At 44.9% G+C, this 22,007-nt stretch overlaps 1 protein-coding gene across 2 annotated transcripts in view; it reads right to left on the bottom strand.

The window, feature by feature from the left end:
- CERS3 (ceramide synthase 3) overlaps nucleotides 1-21,716 on the bottom strand; it is a 108,213-nt gene extending 86,497 nt beyond the window's left edge. The window contains exons 1-2 of one of the 2 annotated variants that reach the window (XM_059180155.1): nucleotides 21,634-21,716; nucleotides 4,356-4,456 (exon numbers count right to left, since the gene is read on the bottom strand). In XM_059180155.1, coding sequence (XP_059036138.1) covers nucleotides 4,356-4,456; nucleotides 21,634-21,705 — 173 coding nt within the window. In that variant the 5' untranslated portion in view covers nucleotides 21,706-21,716. Of the gene's footprint in view, nucleotides 1-4,355; nucleotides 4,457-10,599; nucleotides 11,552-21,633 lie in introns of those variants that run through there. The other variant, XM_059180156.1, reaches the window with a different exon arrangement.
- Between the last annotated feature and the right edge of the window lie 291 nt (nucleotides 21,717-22,007).

The following is a 22,007-nucleotide window of genomic DNA, read 5'->3' on the forward strand; positions in this document are numbered from 1 at the left end:
TCGAGAAGGAATTTCGAACATCCCTCTCACAGATGAGGAGGAGGCCAAGTTCCTTTTAGGGAAGGACTTGGGGTTACTAAGGCACACCGATGAAGCAAGCCCCAAATTTTAATGTTTTAAAAATATATGCTTATGTAATAGTTAAAGGCAGGGTTTCCAGTTGCACAGCCTGCTGCCCCCGCAGAATGAAGCAGTCTTTGAAAAAGAACAAGATGGCAAAGATTCTAGTAATCTTCAGGTGAGGGTGAGGTGCAGTGGGCGGGGGAGCCTCCAGTAGAGGGCAAGAAAAAAATTCGCAATTGCTGCTTCTCAACAGTTTTCTTCACGGACTCTGAAATCATAAAAGAAGTTAGAAGGATAAAAGGCAAGATTTCCTGGGGCGCCTGGGTGGCTCAGTGGGTTAAAGCCTCTGCCTTTGGCTCAGGTCATGATCCCAGGGTCCTGGGATGGAGCCCCGTGTTGGGCTCTCTGCTCGCAGGGAGCCTGCTTCCCCCTCCCTCTCTCTCTGCCTGCCTCTCTGCCTGCTTGTGATCTCTGTCTGTCAAATAAATAAAATCTTTAAAAGAAAGGCAAGATTTCCTTATGGCAAGAACTGTTGGTGTGGGGCTGGGAGAGTAGCACCTGGTAATCACTGTTTGCTCCTTTGAGTAAATAGGGATGGGTCAACTCCCTTCCTTGGCTGGGACAGCTGCTTCCTCTGTCCGTGGCCATTAGTCCCTGCTATTTATTCACCATAGGAAAATAGTCCCTAAAATCTCAAAACTAAACAGAACGAGTCATTCCTATCCAGTCTTGATCTACTGCCAGAAGCCCCTTAAAGGGGGGTGGGGACAACCCCATATGTATAATGCCCAGATTTTACGTAGATGGGGGAGAGACAGAGACAGACACGAAGAGACAGAGATCAAAAGACACAGAGATAGAGACTTAGGCAGGATATATGTGAAGTCTATCTAGAACATAGGGAACATATTTCACGTATTCATTTTACTGGTTTTTTTAAAAGATTTTATTTATTTATTTGATAGAGATCACAAGTAGGCAGAGAGGCAGGCAGAGAGAGAGGAGGAAGCAGGCTCCCTCCTGAGCCCGATGCCGGGCTCGATCCCAGGACCCTGGGACTCAGGGATCATGACCTGAGCCGAAGGCAGAGGCTTTAACCCACTGAGCCACCCAGGCGCCCTTCATTTTACTGTTTTTGATTAATGATTAAACCCACGGCTTCAAATGTAGAGCTATTTTGCCTGCGGAAATGGAAGGAAAACATCCTGGGTATATTGTATGAAAATGTAACATATTTAAAAGTAAAAATTTGGGGGTGCCTGGATGGCTCAGGTCCTTAAGGGTCTGGCTTTGGCTCATGATCTCGGAGTCCGGGGATTGAGCCGCGGTCAGGTTCTGTGCTCGGCTGGGTGTCTGCTTGTCCTTCTCCCACTTCTTTGGCCCCTTCTTGTCCCCCTGTGCTGCGCCCCCCTGATAAATAACATCTTAAAAAAAATAAATAAAAATTCCCCTAGATTTCCAAGCATTTCAAACATTCTTTCTGGAAGCGTATTCTTAACTCTCTCTCCAATACCTTTTTATATAATTCTCATTTCAGTCTCTCTGATTTCCGTCTACCAGAGCTAATCAATGTTGTGAATGGGAGAAAACACTGTGCTGACATATACAGTTTCCTACAGCAAGGTCACATCTTGCGCATGGGCCAGTTCCTTTTTCCCTGGGGGACATAGGTCGGACATGTGCCAATGTGATTTTTCTGGCTACTCCTCTATTGATCCTGATTTGGGGGTCTCCAGGTTCCTAAGTCTTGTGCTTCTAAGTCTTTTCTACTTAGGCTAAGATTTATCGGCTCTTTTTTCAAAGTTTTTTCTGCCAAGAAACACAGTTACCACAAGTTCTCCTGGGAATAACTGGTCTGCATCGGTGAAGCGGGACCACGTGTGATCCACAGAGATAACCCACAGGACAGGTGCTGGCTCCACGTGCTGTTGGAGGGGATTCAGAGTTCCTCCTCCCTGTGGTTCCTGTTAGCGAAATTTCAGTATGGATGTCTCTTAAGGTCCTTGTCAAAGAAAGGCCAGCTCTGAAAGCAAGCCAGTGTGAATGGAAGGGTCACAGGATATTCAACACCAAGCATCCCAGGAGCAAGTAATGTCCAAAACATACAGAGAATGGACGACTCTAACCTTGCATGCAGTCTCTTGAAATATACCAAGAGATGCCTAGCGGAGCCTCATTGAAGTCCTTGTGTTCAAGCAGGGGAGGGAGAGCCCTGTGTGCTTCTCTTCCCTGCCCAGTAAAGCTGTTTCTCAGTAAATCCGTCTTCCTGGTAGTTTACGAGGTCGGGAATGTTACTCAGCTGCCGCCTTATGAAATCTGAGCCATTTCAACTTTGCCACGCTGTTAGGTGGAGGTTTCCAGGGCGTGGTGGGAGGACAGGAGTCACATTTATGTATTCCACAGCAATTCTGGAATGCTCAGCCTCTGTCGCTCTGTCATGCATCAGTCAGTGATATCATGAAGCACCAACTGTGTACTGAGAGCACGCAGTTTCAGGCCCAGGAGCAGCCCTACCCTTTCACCCTGGCCTTGTTTGAAAAACACCCCAGTCTGGCCTTGCTCTGGTCATACCTCTCTCCCACTGGCTGAGGAGTCCATAGACCCAAAGCTGCAAGCCCACCCACACACCATATCCCCTTTCTAGACTTGTTAGGGGTACCCGGGACCCTAGAATTCCCTGCCCGACACCTCCAAATTCTCTTTTAAGGCCTGCATGGACCCTTCCCCAGGTCTGTCCTCTGAAAAGTGACAGCACAGTATACCCCTAGGCCTACGAATGGCCAACAGGAGACTGTTGGGGAGAAGATGAAAAGACTCACACTTGGACACATACACAGAGGTGTCCGCACACACGGGCACTGGGGCCTCAAGCCAAGCAGGACAATTCTGGGGCTGAGAAGCGGAATAGGGTCAGGCTGACAGCCAGACAACTCCCCATGTCCTCTTGCCTTGGGCCTGAGGGACAAGCCTGTCCACAGGGACTCAGCATAGGTCTGGCCACTCTAGAGGCCCCAGGAATTCTGGAAGCCAAAGATGGATTCAGGCTGAGCAGCCACCAGAAGGGCTGGTAGCATGACAGACAGAAATCCTCAGGTAACTTCCGATGGTCCAGCTGAACCGCTCCTCCCCAGAGAAGGCAACTTCTTTGTTAGCAAAAAGTGGTTTATTCACCTGGCTCCCCTAAGCTTCCCCGCCCCCAGCCCCACCCCCACCCCCAGCAGGTTACCACTTCACTCTAGAAAGCAGGAGGGGCAATACATTTGTGATCAATGCGGTTTGTGTTTGGTAAGAAGGTGTAGAAGAGTAGAGGCTAAAAGGTGGGGGTGGGGTTGGGCCTTGGCCAGGAACCCCTTCTGCATTCTCCACTGATCCACTGCGGATTGGTTAGGTAGGCGGTGGGGTGAAGGCACCTGCCAGCGAGCCCTGTTGTCGCAGGGAAAGGGTCAGAACCGTGATTCAGAGGCCCAGCGGCTGTGCTACCTGCTTTCGCAGTTATAAACTGGGAAAAGCAGCACCATCTCTTCACAGACTGTTACAGAAGCTGGAGGCAACAATTACATGGTAACTAGTAACCAGCATGCGTATACAATGAACACAATTTCTTTCACCAGCATCCACTCATTGTATCCTCACCACAATAATAATTATTCATGCCCCCAATTCACACATGCAAAGAGAAGTTGAGAGGGATCAAGGGACCTGCCCCAGGTGACACAGCCAGACCAAAGTTAGGTGCTGGGCTAAAAATCCTCCTTCTCTTTACAGGACTTGATTTTTGTCTTTCATCCATATTTGTGAACATGTGCTGTCATGCAAGTCATCCTTTCTGATTGTCACTTCTGATGACTTTGAGGACATGTGCTTTTCAAAGCCTGTTTCTCACAAGGAAGAGTCTGGAAGCCGGAAACCTGCAGGACAGACGGAGCCAACTCTTCCTTCTAATTAGAAGCGAGGCTCAGGGAAAAGGGGATGGTCAAGGTTGGGGGGCCAGCTGGGAGCACAAACAAGGCAAATACCGGCTAAGCTTGGGAGATCTTCATCACCCGGCGCTGTCAGAGGAAACTGTCACTCAACATCCCTCCTCTCAAAAAGAAAAGATCTATAGTATATATATCATAGGGAATAACACGGAACTTGCCTTGCCCAGAACACCGCTCCTTCCCACAACACAGAAAACAATATCATTATAATAATAAAGCTCTGGGGCACAGATATAGTTTAAGACAACACAGTAGAGGTGAAATAAGATAAAATAAAATAAAATAAAATAAAACGTAAATAACAGTAATTACCTTGAGTATATAGGATAGCTTTCTGCGAAGAAATTCAAGTACTCTGTGTATAGGTATGTGGAGATATATGTAAAAGTTTTGCCTTTCCTTTCACAACATCCCTGCGGAAGCAGAAGAGGAAACATAATTAATAGACTATACAATGATACCCATAACTTTCCTTCCGGCTCTAAAATTCAAAGTCACAGTTACAAACCAGTGGCAGAATTTGGTGCAGGAGGAACTGGCCCTATGAATCAGTTTCGTTTGATCTGGGGAGTGTTTTAACATAATTTGCACTGATATCTAAAATTCAGGAATTTTCACCAAAAAATCCAGGTTCACAGCTTCCCTTGAAAACAACAACAACAACAAAACAAAACAAAACAAAAAATCCCGCAATATCTGGCAGTAATCACAGGACGTGCGGGCCTTAATTGAGGCGTAAGCTTCATCAACCAGCCCACTGCTCATTTCAGTTACCTGCCCAGGCTTCTAAGGCATTAACGTTATAATTCCTTACGCCTCTAAGAATCATCAGTGGGAATTATGTCCTTAAAGTCAGTGCAACTTAAGTAAAGACAGTAAGAACACAGCCTCAAGTAGTGATTACAGTTCTATCAGCACACGGGGCTTGGAAGAGCCACTTGTGACTCGTTAGTACCCTGGTTCTGCCTGCTGGCTCTCTAGGGGGACTAGCTGGAAAACATTTTTAAGCCATGCTCTCGCCTGATTCAGAACACCTAAGTCAGGACCTCTGAAGGCGCCATACTGATATCAGCATTGTTATCATTGCTTAACAGACGTATTCATTAAAGCCCAGCATACCGACGGTAGAGCAGCAAATCCCAGAAGTAAACACACCTGAGTTAGAACCAGCAGCCAGACCAAGAAGCGGGACACTAGCAGCACCCCAGGGCCTCCACTGCGTCTCTTCCCAGTCGCTACCCCACTTCCTCCAACTATCTTCGCCTGACCTCTAACACCGTGGACTCAGGTTGCCTGTTCTTGAACTTTGCACAATCAGAATCACACTGACGGCATTCTTTCGCCTCCACGTCTTTCTGTCAGCAGTTGCGACTGAGACAATACCCAGCCTCACGTGTGTGACGGAGCTGACTTATTTTCACTGGGGGTTGGTGTTCCATGGTGCGACTATACCACAACCTCTTTTTCCATTCTCCAGTTGAGGGAAATTGGGGTTTTCTGAAATAAGGCTACTCCCTGTGAACATTCTTCACTGTGTCTTTGGTAAACACATGTCCACATTTCTACAGGGCAATGGAATTGCTAGGTCACGGGTATGTATACACAATTAACAGACCCTCTTGACCAGTCTTCTAGAGCTGTTGTGTGGATTTACACGCCCACATCTGTGTGAGAGTTTCAGCTATTTCGCATTCTCACCAACACAACTACTCTCTACTTTTCACATTTTAGCCTCTCTGGTGGGTGTGTAGTGATATTTTCCTGTGGTTTTGATGTGCATTCCCCTAACAACTGATAAAGTTGAGCACGTTTCATGCTTCTTGGCCATTTGGATACATTCTTTTGTGAAGCTCCTATGTAAATGTCTTGCCCAGTTTTCTATTGTGTTGGTCCATCTTTTCTAACGCGCTTGTTTTTTTTATTCTGGATATAACTCCTTCTTGTTTATATGTATGGCAATGTCTCCTTCCCTTCTGCAGCTGGTCTTTTACTCTCTTAATGGTAAGATCTGATGGAAAGAAGTTATTAGTTTTAATAGAGTCCAATTTGTTTTCTTGTAGTTGCATTTCAAAAAGAAAAAAAGTGAAATTCATCTTAGGAATGTATTTTATTTAACCCAACACATCTAGAATATTATCATTTCAACATAAAATCAATATAAATATTATTACTGAGAACCTAGTTAATTCTTACATTCAGCCAGTATTGAGAACCGAGAGGCTGACCAACAGGTCACAAAATTTGTCCATAGCTATAACCAGAAATTTTATAGACAGGAATGGATGAAATAGAAGAGAAAAATTCGATATGTGCAGTATTGTTTCATGAAACTTTTATTTCCATTAGAGTGTGTGTGTGTGTGTGTGTGTGTGTGTTTCTAAATTGAGGTCTAAGGAATATTTTTTACCATCAATGATTGTCAAAAAAAAAGTTTAAAATCCACGACAGTAGTGTCATCTGTGGAGTGATTACTTGGGAAAATAAGCTTGCATATTATTTTATAGTCATCATCTAGAAATGCTCTCAAGTTTTACTCTTACACAACTGGTGATAGACCAGACTTTCACACAAAGCAGATCTCCATTTGAAACAAGTCAGGGAAAGCCAGTTACGGCTGGTGGAACAGGAGGAGCTCATTAGAAAGCCTGTGACTTTGACCCAAAGAGGAATATGATAATGAGTTCGTGATGAGAACATTGCAAATGAAAATTGCTAATCTGCACAATTTGAAATTTGTTCAGCATCAGCAGATTTTAGGTTTTTCAAGTTTTAATTGGATGTCAAACAAGAAAACAAAATTTGAGGGGAAGAAATTAAAGCCATTTTAGTTACTAAATGATGTTAAGTAACCTTTGTTATTGAAGAAAATGCTCTCAGAGTATTTGCTTGAATCTTGAAATGCTTATTTAATTGTTCAGCCTACGTCAAAGTCAATCTAATCAACAAAAATTTATTGACTCTCCACTAAAATATGTCTGGCAAAGGAATCAAAATGACAGAAATAGACTTTGCTCTTGCATACAAGAACTCTATGGAGAAAAATGGATTGTGGCATATGATTTTCCCTTCTCTTAGTACATGGATATAGTAAATAAAAATGATTCAAAGCCCCTTAATGTAATATTTTATCTCTCCAATCTACCTAAATTCATGCCTTAGCTGTGATTTTTATAGTTTTCCCATTGAGAGGGAAAGGAGAGATGTATTTGGTGGTCATTTTGCAATATATACAAATATTGAATTATTATGTTGTGTGCTTGAAACTCCTATCATGTCCTCCATCAATTATACCTCAATTAAAAAAATTAAAAAGCCGGGGACCTGTTTTCATTTCTCCCTTCTCCAGTCCTAATGACCAAATGTCACATGTTTCAGAAGGCACAGCTACAAGATGGAAGGAGACAGAGCCATCATAAACCAAACACCAACTATGTTAGGCCTCTGGTCTGTTCAGTTACTCTCCTTAAGAATGCAGCATGATCCCTCCCCACAGACTTTCCAGTGACCAGGTAGGAAAAAAAAAATTTTTTTTAATAAAATAAAATAAAAAATAAAGAGATTATTATTAAAGTGAACCAAACCCCTTTAACTTTACATTTGAGGGGAATTTGGGCACACAGCTTACGAAATTTTAAATTCTCATATTTAGGAAGGGTGACATTTGTTTCAAGGTCACCCAAGCCAAATTAGTGTGCTCAGACTTTAAGGTACAATAATAATGAAATTTGGGAATAACTCTTTTAAAAAACATAATGATTGCTACAGTTTATTTACAATCAAACATCTGTCTACCATCACTGAAAGCCCTGTGGAGAATTTTGGCTGTTAAAGTGTTGTACAAGGTCAAAGATTCTTAATATCCCCCATTCACTTGCTATTTGAGGATTTTATACCTAAGCCCTAGTTTATTTTAATTAGGTTTTTAGCTTGGTTTATGTTCTTGTCATTTTAAAAAACCCCTCCACAAGACGAAATTTTAAGGTAATATGAGGGATAAGTCTCTTTGCTTTACACAGACTTCTTTCATAGTGCTAATGCCTGGTCCATGTAGGGTGTCCCAAAGATGTCTTCAATCATTCTGGGCCCACCAAATAAATAAAACAACAAACCTGGGCCACGTAGGACCAATAAGGCTGGTGTTCTGGGTGTGCAGGTGTTTCTAAGAGAAGGGAGACCTGCATTTGATTCCCAAGGGAGCTCCCTTGTGTTCCTTTCATCTCTCTGCCATGATCTACAGCTCATCAGGATTCAAAGTTAGGGACAGATTGCCAGAACACCATTCTTAATGCCAACTAGCCCATTTGATGAACTTGACAAATAGGCCTTTGGCCAGTAAATAAGCCAATTGCTCTTGTCCAAATCCATTTTTATAAAGGTATATTATCTCCAGTTCAATCTTTGGACTACATCCCTAAGTTCACATTGGAGAGGCCTTGGAAAGCCCAAGGCTGTTGTACAGATGGCCTGGAGCCCAGGGTAAATGAATGGTTGCCACACTACACTCTGTGTTTTATGAGACCTTGGAGCCAGACCCTCCCCCCATGCACAGCCTGCCGGTAGTGCCTTAGGGGCCTAAGAAAACTCCAGTGAACTGTGTGTGTGTGTGTGAAAGAACGCATAAAAACAAATCTTTCCTATAACTGTGCAATGATTCGTACAGTAAACGACCCTTGCGAAAGAGGTATCCATCGTCCTTACCTTTTTCCTGATTTTACTAGGCTCTGGGGATTCCTAACACAGGACGCTCACTGCTCTGCTTCAGGGGGTGTGTCAAAGCCAGATCGGCTCCACCATAGAGGACCTAAATAATCACAACCTGATTCCCAAAGGAAGTCAGTGACACTATGCGAGACTAAACCAGCACTCGTCAGCCCCCATGAGGGCAGAGTCTTGTCTCCCTCGATCACTGCTGTTATGCCCTGAGTCCAGAAGAGGATCTAGTTCACCGGAGGCATCAGCAAATAACTGGAGAAATGAACACTATATGTATCAAAAGCCTACCATTTGTCAATCATGCAAAAGTCTCTTCCTGCTGCTTCTAACAAATGGCCCTGCGGGATGGGTATTCGAATAATTAGCTTATAAGTAAGGAAATGAGGTTTGAAGAATTTCACTGACTTGCTGAGGTCACACAAACAGTAAGCAGAAAGCAGGGATTCAAATTTAGATCTGTCTTCCTTTCTAGCCATGTTCTGTCCACCACACCATGCCTTCAGCCCAGGAGAAGCAAATTATAGACTGACCCACAGTGTTTTGCTCTAAGATACTGAGTTAGTGTATTTACATATTATGGGTTCGGGAATCCCTCCACATGACAAGGACTCTGAAGGGCTGAGAGAACAGAAGAGGAATAGGGAGGGCTCCAATCATGTATTTCTGTGTGCAAAAGGCAACAGAATTTGGGTTTCCTCACTTCCCTGCTCTGCCACTGTACCTCTCCCCAAACCCAAAAGTCCTCATCCGAGAACTGCATAACATGAGTTCTCTCTCACGGAACTAACTGGGAAATGCATTTATGCATAGCAAGGACTCCATAAATGGAGATTATCACTAACCCAGAATTATGTAGATTATTACCAACCCAGAATTATCTTCAAACTCATGCCAATTAATTTGATTGTTTTTAGAAACGGCAGAAATATTTTTAGAGGGAAGACCATACAAGTATTACCTATTTTCCCCTTAAAGACTTTACCCCTTGTCCAGCAAATTCTACTGATGAAATTTGAAGTGGCAACCCCTTAAAAAAAAAAAAAAAAAGCTTGTGGGGGAAGAGGTATGAAGGTGCTCTTTAAAGTCAGAACCCTCACTCGTGGTATAGAAGGCACTGGAATAGTACGGATTAATGAATCAATAAATATGCATCCTCTGGTGAGTCCCCCAAGTTTCTTTCCCTTGCCCCGTGTGTAAGGCTCTCTAGCAAATAAACTTGTCTGAAAGAACATCCTGGCTAAACATGTACGCTGGTTAGAAAAAAAGAAAAACTATTATGTTTCTCTCTAAGCTGTAGAACTACTCAGCTAATGTCTTCTGGACACAGCATGGAGACTGTCTCACTCAAGATTGAGCCAGTTTAGGAGAGTCTGCCACTGTGAGGCGAGCAAGTCCTGCCTTGTTCCACATTTAAGACATTCTGACGTGGTCTGAAATGCCTTGGCCATGCCACCCGGAGATCTGCGGTCACTCTCTTCATTTCTCCTTCCTCATAAACCGGGCTGTACCGACGGAGGGCTCAGCCTCCTGTGATTCCACAGGCTGAACAATCCTGCCTAGTCCTATGCTGGAGCTGTTTCAACTCGCCACAGAGCAAGTGCTACAGGTCAGAGGAGAAGTTTGGCCCCAGCATTTGCTCCACGACTGAATGCTTCTGAAGTCAAACTCATCAGGCGATGGGCTTCAAATCTCTCTTTCGTGTATCTCTCCCTGAAGAGCAGACCAAAAATGAACATTTTGAACATCTCTCTCTCTCTCTCTCTCTCACACACACACACACAGTCAAGGCCAACGTGGTCTGAGCATTCTCAAATGATAACAACATCAGTGAAATAGTGCCTACCTTCCAGAAACTTCAGTCCACAAAAGATGCCCCTTGCCTGTGAAGAGCAGTCAGAGCCAGATTTCCAGCGTTCCAGTCAGCCTCGTTCTCGTCAGAGAGCAACACACCTCATCTCTGTGTAAGCTCTGAAATTCTTTCAGAGAGACCCACCCTCTAAAGTTGCACGTCTAGATTTCTGACTGAGGGCGATGGGTGACGTGAGGCAAAGCTACTGGATGGCACCTTCTGGTTCTTCCTGATGGGATGTTGCTTCCTGTTTCACCACTTGGGAGAGGAGAAAACTGGAGTTCAGTCAGACGCAGGATTACAGATGCATGAGTTGCCTCACCTTGTTGGTTCTGGTGCACACGGCCATTAGCCAACTACCGAACAAGATGGTCTCTGCTCTTTGTCCTCCAAGGAAGGGGTTTAGGCGGTGGAGAGAAACCTGAAACAGTGTTGACAAGCCCACACTATCACCCGAGCGGGTCTGACAGCCATGGCACTCTGTAGAAGCTTGTGAGTACTGGCGGGGCTCTGTGCTAACGAAATCACCACCACAACCACCACTAGCACGCCCTGAAAACGCATCGACTGAGGAGCATCAGGCCCCAGAAAGGCGACCTCTCTGCCTGGCTCCTGGCAACTCGGGGAATAAATTCTCTTCTTTCGAACTACACCACGCCCTCAAACTGAAAGTCTGGCCCCCTTTTCCTTTCAGAACAGTCAGAGGTAATTCTCTTTGTTTTTGTTTCTGTCAGCCTCCGAGAACAGTTGTTACAGACAATGAAAGACAAACCTGTTAGTAGCAGGATACCAACAGTTGTCCGCCTCGCTGCCTCAAGCACTTCAGTTTCAAAGGCAAAGTTGCCTACAGTGTTTATTTGAGACGGGAGACCTTTGGGGGCTGTTTCCACTTTCTCTTGCCTGCAGATGAAACCACTCCGGGTGTGGGTTATTTAAAGGTGCCTTGACAAGCAAGGAAGCTTCTGCAAGTTGGTTCTTGTACCCCTGGGAGCCAAAGCTCACCTCCCGGGTGGTTCAGCAGCGCCACCCACTCCGAAGGCCCTGATTCAAGGCCCTTCCCATCAGCCGACCTCAGCTGCTGAGAGATGTCTCCCTTCTCCTGTCAGCTAATCGATGACAGCAAATTAAAAATTGACTAGAGGCAGAGAGGGGGAAAGGCCAGTGTCAGACTCCACAGGTTCTCAAGTTTCAGTAAGTGAATTCAGTTCGAAGAAGCAGGATTGGTCAAGGTCCATTCGCTGGATGCTTGGGTACTTTCCTCTTGGCCTGTTTTTCTCTTCCCAGACTTTCTTTTCGCCATGAAGGGGTTCTGAAATTTTAAAGCCCCTCTGGCAGGAGGGCTGAACTTCCAGCAGAGTGGTCCCTAAGTGGGGCAGGCTGTGTTTCCGATCCTGTTGCCAGGCGACTATGTACGGTTTCCTGGTCTTCCTCACCCCACACTGTGCCTTTCTTGGTCCCTCCGCCCCCAGCTGCCACCGGATTTACCTTCCTAATTAAAACTGTTTTTCTTTATCGTGTCTGTCTTCCCCGCTGATAAAGCTCTACCTTATAAGACTCCTTAGCAAGGGAGACTGGTTCCTGGTTACAATCTACCTAGCTCAAAAGAATCCCATTATCATCGGCCGCACTGAGTCACTGTCAAGGTGTAGTCCCTTCTTCCTTCAGGGACAGAGGCAAAGATTAACCTGTTGCCCAATCTATGCAACGGAGTGCAGTAGCTGGAGAGCTTGAAGTGAGGAATTCTTATGCTCTGTGAGTTGTGACCTGGGGGAGCTGTGTTGCTTACACATCAGTCCAGGGTACCTTCCCGTGACCCCTTTACGGAGGACAAATAAATACAAGTATGGTTCTTTCGAAGACTCCTATGGTCATGCCTTTTCCCTTTCCTCTCTCTCACTTGTGCCTCATGATAAATTGATCAGGTCACTGCTAACAGAGGGGAGAGCACCCTGGGAAGCATGACAGAGCAAGAGGCCTGTGTGGGCGTCACTTCTTCTAGGTAATACTTAACTGTCTCATTTTATGAGAAAGATTTAGAAGCGAGTTAAGGTATTAAATCTGTTGTATGTTTTCGATCCTCATTAATAGAGGTTAAGTTGTTTATTAAATATTAATGGTTCAATGCGGCTTTAAAAGTGAACATCACACCTCAGGCAGTTAAGCCTGATATTAGGGGACAAGTTTTGTGGGGAGCAGAAGGGGCAGCATGACAAAAACCATGGGATTTTATACACAAGAGCAAGCTTGTTACTAAATGTTACTTAAGTGGGTGAGTTTGGAAAACATCTACTGAGTCTTTTTCCAAGAGTAAAACAGGAGAGGGGGAGAAGAGCAGTGAGGACACTTGCAAACCCAGTCGAGATTCTGGAGGACCACTTAAGAACTTACAAGAGAAAAACAGGGTAAACAGGACACGGGGAAATGGCCCTGGGGCCGCAGCAGGAAGCTTGGAACTAGAAACTATGTCCAGAGCTCTGTTAGCCAGGAACAGAGGATGCCCGGGGTGTAGACACAAAGGAAAGGGAAGTGGGACGACTTCTGATATTCTAAATGGCATGTTACGTTGCAAATCTCAGGCGAATATTCTAGAGAAGCAAATATAAGTTTGATGGAACTGACTTGCTTTTACCTCCAAGGAGCGAATCCCTTCCGAGAAACTTAGTGAATACACTTTGGGCCATATTGATCGTAACCTAATGAGTCCGATTTGGGAGGCTTTTATGAACAAAAGCTCTGTTTTCTGATAGTGCTTGATCTTATCATTTTCACAGACTTTTCCAATAGACAGAAATGTCAAGTCAAAATACTGCCAAACTGCTTATTCCTTAAATAGGTGTGTGGAGAAACTCCTATGGGATCTAACGAAACAAACCAATGACTTCACACATGCCAGGAATCTGAAGACTACATCTTCTTGACATAAAAGTCTCCCCCGATGATTTGCCTGAATCCCCACAATGGATGATAGATTGCAGACATAGCTCAGAAATACTGCGGGCTTGGTTCCGGACTACTGTAAATGAACATCTCAATCAAGCTAGGCAAGGAAATTTTTGGCTTCTCAGTGCATATACAAGTTATCTTTACACTATACTGTAGTACATTAAATGTACAATTGCATCATATCTAATAAAATGTGTATTTTGATTTTAAAATACCTTATTGCGAACAATAGGTCAACCATCATTGGCGCTTTCAGCAAGTCCTGATCCTTTTGCTGGTGGAGGGTCTTGCTTCTATGCTGATGGCTGCCCGCTGATGAGGGTGGTGATCTCCGAAATAAGACGGCCGCGAAGTCTGCCGCATGGACGGCCTTTTCTTTCACAGACGATTTCTCTGTAGCACGTGATGCTGTTCAGTAGCGGTAGAACTTCTTTCGAAATTGGAGTCAATCCTCTCTCACCCTGTGGCTGCCTTATCAGCGAAGTTTATGTCACATTATGAATCCCTGGTTGTCATCTCAGCAGTGTTCACAGCATCTTCCCCAGGAGTAGATCCCATCTCCAGAAACCACTTTCTTTGCTCATCCCTAAGAAGCAACTCTTCATTCATTCATGTTGGTCATGAGATGGCAGCCGCTCCATCCCATCTTCGGGCTCCACTTCTAATTCTCGTTCTCCTGCTGTTTCCACCACATCTGTAGTTACTGACTCTGCTGAGGTCTCGAACTCCTGGCAGTCATCCATGAGGGTGGGAATCAACTTGTTCCAAACTCCTGTTCACGTTGATACTTGGACCCCTTCCTGTGAGTCACAAGTGTTCTTTGTGCCCTGTAGAATGATGAATCCTTTCTGCAAGGTTTTCAGTTTACTTTGCCTAGATCCAGCAGAGGGATCCCTACCTGGGGCAGCGAGAACCTTATGAAACGTGTTTCTTAAGTAATAAGACTTGAAAGTTGAAATTACTTAAGTGTTTCTTAAGTAATAAGACTTGAAAGTTGAAATCACTCCTTGATCCATCGGCTGGAGAATGGATGTTGTGATAGCAGGCATGAAAACAGCATTAACTTCACTGTCTACCTCCATCAGAGCTCTTGGTGGACCAGTTACATTGTCAACAAGCAGTAACATTTTGAAAGGAATCTCTCTTCCTGAGCAGTCACTGTCAACAGCGGGCTTAAAATACTCCATAAACCCTGTGGTAAACAGCTGTGCTGTCATCCAGGCTTTGTTGTTCTCTTTATTGAACACAGGCAGAGTGGATTTAGCATGATTTTTAAGGGCCCTAGGACTTTTGAAATGGTGAGTGAGTATTGGCTTCAACTTTAAGTCACCAGCTGCACTAGCCCCTAGCAAGAGTTGGCCTGTCTTTTTCAAGCTTTGAAGCCAGGCGTTGACTTCTCCTCTCTAGCTATGGTAAGTCCTAGATGGCACCTTCTTTCAATAGAAGGCAGTTTTGTTTACATTGACAATCTGTCATTTAGTGTGTTCCCCTTCATGAATTCTCTGAGCTGGGTCTTCCGGATGACTGGCCACAGCTTCTCCATCAGCACCTGCTACTTCACCTTGTACTTGGATGTTAAGACATGGCCTGTTTCCTTAAACCTCATGAGCCCACGTCTGCTAGCTTTGGACTTTCCTTCTGCAGCTTCCCTATGTCCCTCAGCCTTCACAGAACTGAAGAGAGTGAGTTAGGGCCTGGCTCTGGACTGGGCGTTGGCTTAAGGGAATGTTGTGGCTGCTGTGGTCTCTGTCCAGACCTCTGAAACGCTCTCCATATCCGCAGTAAGGCTGTTTTGCCTTCTTATCATTCGTGGGTTCACTGGAGTGGCACTTTCCATTTCCTTCAAGAACTTTTTCTTTGTATTCACAGCTTGGCTAACTGGCACCGGTGGCCTAGTTTTTAGCCCGTCTTGGCTTTTGACTTACCTTCCTCACTAAGCTTAATCATTTCTGGCTTTTGATTTAAAGTCAGACACACATGACCCTTCCTTTCACTTGAACACTTAGGGGCCATTGTAAATTATTGATTGGCCTAATTTCAATACTGTTGTGTCCCAAGGAACAGGAAGACCTAGTGGGAAGGAGAGAGATGGGGGGGGGAGCCCGTTTGGGGAGCACTCAGAACATGCACATGTAGTGGTCAAGTTCACGGTCTTGTGATTACAATAGTAACATCAAAGATCACCGATCACAGGTTACCATAACAGATACAATTAGAATGAAGAAGTCTGAGAGTGACACCTGGGTGGCTCAGTCAGTTAAGCATCTGCCTTCGACTCAGGTCATGAACCAAGGGTCCTGGGAGCAAGTCCAGCATCGTCCTCCTTGCTTAGTGGGGAGTCTACTTCTCCCTCTGTCTGATGCTTCTCCTGCTTCTACTCTCTCTCTCTCTCTCTCTGTCTGACAAATAAGTAAAATCTTAAAAAAAAAAAAAAAAAAAAAGTTCAGAAATATTGTGAGAATTACCAAATGTGACAGAGACACAAAGTGAGCAAAATGCTGTTAGGAAATTGTATGTCTCCCATAGACTTGCTAGATGGCCCAACGCAAGGTTGCCACAAATTTTCAATTTGTAAAAAAAAAAAAAAAGGCATTGTCGCAAAACACAATAAAGTCGAGTAAAGTCAAGAGTAAATCAAGAGTAAAATACAGGTATGCCCACATGGGACCTGAATGGAGTCTCCCTTACCCCCACCCACCAGGTTCCACACTCTCCCTGGCCCAGTGTTACAATTTCCTGGAAGATAATTTTAAAGAAAGCAAGAAAAGGGAAGAGCAGGTCATCAGAACTAATGGTTCTCATACATTGGTACTTGAGATCCACTCATTACCATCTGACACATTCGACCTCTTACTTATTTGACTTGTTTATGACCTATCTCCCCAGTTAGAACGCTAGCACCGTGAGGGCTGGGATTTTTGTCTGCCTTGTTCACTGCTGAAGCCTCAGGAGTCAGCAGTTCTTGGCACAGAGTCCACGCTCAGGGCTGAGAGGGTTCATTTATGATGGTGTCTCTTCCAATCTACCACAACAGAGTTACTTTTTTCAAAGGTAATTCGTTGGGCTTTCCCAAAACTTCCAAGTGGGGGGCACCTGGGTGAGTCAGTGGGTTAAAGCCTCTGCCTTCAGCTCAGATCATGATCCCATGACCCCGCATCGGGCTCTCTGCTCAGCGGGGAGCCTGCTTCCCTTCCTCTCTCTCTGCCTGCCTCTCTGCATACTTGTGATCTCTGTCTATCAAATAAATAAATAAATTAATTAAAAAAAAAGAATTTATGGGGTTCATGCTATGTATCCTTTCATGCTATGCATCGTATCTTTCGAAGGAGCTGAGGATCTCCAGAATAAAAATATAGCACAATTGCCCCAACTGATACAGACACACGCTCATTCAGAACTACTGTACAGGGAGGGGACAGAGGAAAATCTACTATGTGTGTGTGGTGTGGGTATATAGATATGCTCTGCATAGGTACAAATTGGGACCAAGAGGAGACGGACTCTCAGACATTTGGTATTTCATATCCTACATGCATGCAGGCAAAAGATTTTAAAAGAGGAGCTAAGCCTGCACAATATGGCACCAGGAAGCAGACAGCAGTGGGCAGGTAAAGTTTTCATCCCCAGGACAACTCATCCATCAGTGTCCTCAGTCAGTGAAGGTAGAAAGTGGTAGCTTGGACATCGGGGCTCCATTTATCCGGCATTGTGTTGGGCATCAGAATAAAGTATCCTGTGTGCTTTGAAGAGACTTGAATGAGCTGCATCAACAGTTGTACAGGTAGGAAGCAATGGGAGTTAACAGGGAGATGAATGTCTCAGGAAATGCCCAGGCTGTCAGTCCCATGTTATGTGTGACGAGATAATGGGAAAATGCCCCTGACCCATCTGGCCATCATTCATTCAATACGTGTACTATTCAAGAGACAATGGGCTTGACCGCAAGGAGATCGTCATTTATCTTGGCCTCTTACTCTGTTCTCCCTCCTATCCCATACCCTACCTGCCACCTGCCAACAAGGAATCAGGAGAAGATCTGCTTGGCTAACCCGAGACACCCAGGAATGGGCACCTCTCTTCAGCTTGTGAATTCCTGGGTATGATTTTTTTTTGAAAAACCAAACTAAGTTTCATGAAGTCAGCCAGCTAAGACTCCTTCCCAAGAACAAGGCACTCTCCCATCTGCCTTCTTCAGAAAAGACTGGTTATTATACGGGGCACTAGAAATACAGCCCAGGCTTGAGGGTAAGAGGGTCTAGTGCCTGCAGGATCCTGCCTACTAGAGTGGCTAGGTCCCTCTCTGGTCACTTCCAGACTCCCTCTGGTGGAGTTCTAAACCAAATACATTTCCCCTCATCAGTTGTTTTTGTGCCACTGAAGCACCTACAGTAGCCAGAGAACATCCCAGGATAGCTAGAGATGGTTTTGAGATCCCAATCCTGGGGGGCTGATTCCCTTTGCCTTTCTGGTCCCCGAGGCAGAGCTGTCCTCCTGCATGTTGCTTCCAAGTAATCTTAAAACACGGCCTTTGTCAAATAACATACTGGCTCCAGAACTGATGGCTTCTTTGCGCTAACCTAACCTTCTCGGATGGCCTATTTCCTAACCTCCCCTCCAAAATGTACTGTATTGGAGTACTCCTCACTGTATTCCAATACGGTGAGCCCCTGGGCTGAGCCCCCACTATGTTCATTTTGACCTTTGCTCATGCCCCACCCGTGATCCCTCCTCACCCAAGACCCAACCGTTTCCTCTGGGAAATTCTGCCTCTCAAATCAACTTGAATTGCTCTTTCTCTTCCTCAAGCCTTTATACTTCTCCAAAACACACCATTAGCCCCATTTTAAAGGCAGCCCCAATCCTTACCCATAGAGCACAAAATATTTCCATAAGACAACTCAATCAGTGTGTGTGTACGTGTTTACACAAGGCAGGTATGTGCCTTGTCTCCACCAGGCTGTAAACACCCTATGAGCCCAGAGAGGCCAGAAATACTACCAGGTTCCAAGGAGACCCTCAATAAGTCTTAGTTAAAGCTCTGATAACACTCCTTCCCCCTGTGTTTTAAGCTGTATGTACCTTCTTCTGCTGCTCTTCCTCCCTCCATGGTATTTTCATTCCTTCAACAATTACTTATTGAGCACCTCCTATGTGCCTAAAAATAGGGAAATCACAGTGAACAAGGCAGCGATGGTCCCTGCTTTCTAGCTACTTGAAGTCTCAAGCCATGGCTAACGCTGGAAAGGCAAGCATGTTCCCTGAATGTCAACAGCCTCTTATTCTCCCTCTGTGGGAACTCGTCCACAGGTCGGCTGGGCTACATAGCGCGTGCTGGGGTCTAACACTTCGGAAAACCCCAGAGGGAGTATGAGTAAAGTACCACACACCACGTTGATTATTAAGGGTCCTTCATGCCTTCTCCTGAGACCTCACATCAAGAAAAATCCCCCCCCCCCTTTTAACCACTTTTACATTGGGCTGGTTTTGAATTCAAAACTCAGATGTCCCATAAGTTGTTTCACTATTGGGTGCTGTCTGAAAGGGTTCAATAAGATAGGATGATTTCCGTTCCTTTACACAACAGATGTCTCATGATAGAGCTAAACCGGTCAAATATTAGTTTCTCTTCAAAGAAACTGGGTATGAACGTCAAGTTTCACTAAAAATGAATGATACATGTCACCGATTGTTTACATGAATAATGTATAATTTTCATTCATTCACACGTTTATGGAGCTCCTACCATAGCGGTTTTGACACCAGTAAGTATGGTTACAATAAAAATAGTTTGCTTGATCATATTAAACTGTCTGCAAGGCCCATTTGCAAAACAGAATACCAGCCATTTATAATTCAGTTTCTGGGCTAAACTTTAAAGGATATTATTGTATGCAGGGAAATTAGTCACAACAACTCTGGTCCAAACTTTTTGTTATTTACACTCTTAAAAATAAAAAAACAACCAATCACCCATTCAACAAACAAATGCAAATACAAAATATGAAAATAAATTATTCTACTAAGCACTAAGGGCTTAAGGTGTTAGTTAAATTTAAAAAAATAATATTTTTTTCAAATATTTTTTTCAAAGCTGAAAAGAAGACTGTCTGATTGTCAGTAATAATCAATACCACTTTGGCCTCAGATATGCTCTGTATCAAGGTCCTAAGTTTTGGGAGACAGTAACATAGCAACTAGAACCAAACAGAAAACTCTTGGGCAATGAAACTTCATTATTGGGTTTCAGCAGGAACAACATAAAGCAAAGATTCTCATATGTGTAACAGAAGTACATATAAATCTTCATAATTTCATAGTAACAGTGATGGCTTGTGGCTCCCATAATTGGTGACCCCCAGAGGGACTGATCCCATATATTGAAGCAATCCTGCCATTCCATTCCTTACATATCCACAATGATGTATACTGATGATCAGATACCCGGATACATGTCATGCTAATATCACACAAATATAAAACACGGACCCCATTAGGACAGAAATACCATTTGACTCTTGTAGAGTTCCAACCACTGTTAATAAGATAGATTTTTACTCTTGTAAGGGTATTTTCTGTATCCATAACATATGTATCCTTGTCTAAACCAGTAGCTCAATTTTTAAAATGTAATCCACAATACATACCTTTTATAACATGACCTAATACTAATATACCTACAAATATATATGACTGACACCAAAGTTTCACAAAACAATACTTATCCATATTACTTGTGATGTATTCTATTGTCTACTCTGGTCTAATCTTGACTCTAAAAAATGCTGGTCTGGGGGCACCTGGGTGTCTCAGTGGGTTAAAGCCTCTGCCTTTAGCTCAGGTCACAATCCCAGGGTCCTGGGATGGAGCCCCGCATCGGACTCTCTGCTCAGCAGGGAGCCTGCTTCCTCCTCTCTCTCTCTCTGCCTGCCTCTCTGCCTACTTGTGATCTCTGTCTGTCAAATAAATAAATAAAATCTTAAAAATAAAAATAAAAAATGCCAGTCTGGACTGTTGGAGCATAATTCATAGGACTCAAAACTACCTCATTGGTTTGCTTTATCCTTTCTATAATTCAACATAGTACTTAGACTTTTTTTCTAATTCCAGATAATTTAAAGACATTTTCTGATGAAATAAAAGAAAAATTGGGGAGAGCATCAAATTTCAGAGGGTGATTTCAGACTCCAAACTATGACTATGTAGATAGAGGTCCAACTAATTACTGAATCTAAGCATATGCTGGGGGCTTTGATAAATTTTCTTGAATTTTAGAATAAGTAAAGATATATTTTCAGTATTTTTTTTAAAGTAGGGATAATAACTTTTACCTGACAAAAACAAAGCCTATTCAAAAGGCATCCTGGCCAGAGGTACAAAGGCCATATCTGCTTGTGGGATCAAGTCTAGGCCCTCAAGTCCATTTCTGGTCAGTCTCTAGGGCTCTCTGCTGAGCCCCCCTACCCCGGAGGACAGCAGTCATCTGGGTTAGATCTCTGTTCATCTGGGTGAGGTTGATACCCAGGAAAGATGAAGCTAACTTAGCGATTCACAAAACCCCACAAAGGCAAAGGCAAAGGTGGGTAACAGCTTGGTACTCCAGCCCTGGGATACGCCTGACTTGGCAAGGCCCAGTACCTGGGAGTTGCAGCAAAGGGGGAGGCAGCCCAGCCCAGGACACGGCCTCAGCCTGCGTGGGAACAGGGACACAGCTTCAGTCTGGCTGGGGATATGGACCTGGGACAAGGCGTGGGCAGAGACAGGGCCCGAGGAAACGGCCTCGGCTTTTGTGGGGTCAAGGTCAGGGCCTCGGCCTACACGGGGACAGGGATGCGGTACACGGCCTCGGCCTGCATGGGGACACGGCCTTGGCCTGTGCAGGGACAGGACACGGGCTCAGTCTGCGTGGGGACATGGACTTGGGACAAGGCCTAGGCGGAGCCAGGGAGCCAGGGTCCGGCCTCAGCCTGTTGTAGGGACAGGCTCCCGGCTCAGCCTCTGCAGCCCCGGCTCAGGCACCCGCGAAGTCTGCCCAACCCGCATACACCCGGACCAGTGGGCCCTGGGAGCCTCATCCTTCCCCCGCACCTTTCTCCTCTGTTCGGAGGCGGAGACTCCCGGTGCGCGCAGCCTGGGCCAGGGGTCAGCACAGCGGTGCATCCTGGGAGGAGGATTCCTCCAGGCCTGGGGGCGTGGTGAGGGTGGGGGCAGGGGTGGGAGCTAGAGCGTGAGTGCGGAAGGGGAGCCCCAGCAGGCAACCAGAATACCGCAGGGGAATGACAGCTGCATCGTGTGTGGGTGCCCGGTCCATGGCAGGGACTGTACCTGGGCTGCACTTCTCTTAATGGGCACCTGACCTTGTAACACAGACCTGTAACACGGGCTGGATAACTTGCCGGAGCTGCCCAGCTAGTACATAGCGCTGCTCGGATTCCAACCTGGGTTTTTTTGTTAATTCCAAA

Source organism: Mustela lutreola, chromosome 7 (assembly GCF_030435805.1).
Source record: "Mustela lutreola isolate mMusLut2 chromosome 7, mMusLut2.pri, whole genome shotgun sequence".
NCBI lineage: Eukaryota > Metazoa > Chordata > Mammalia > Carnivora > Mustelidae > Mustela > Mustela lutreola.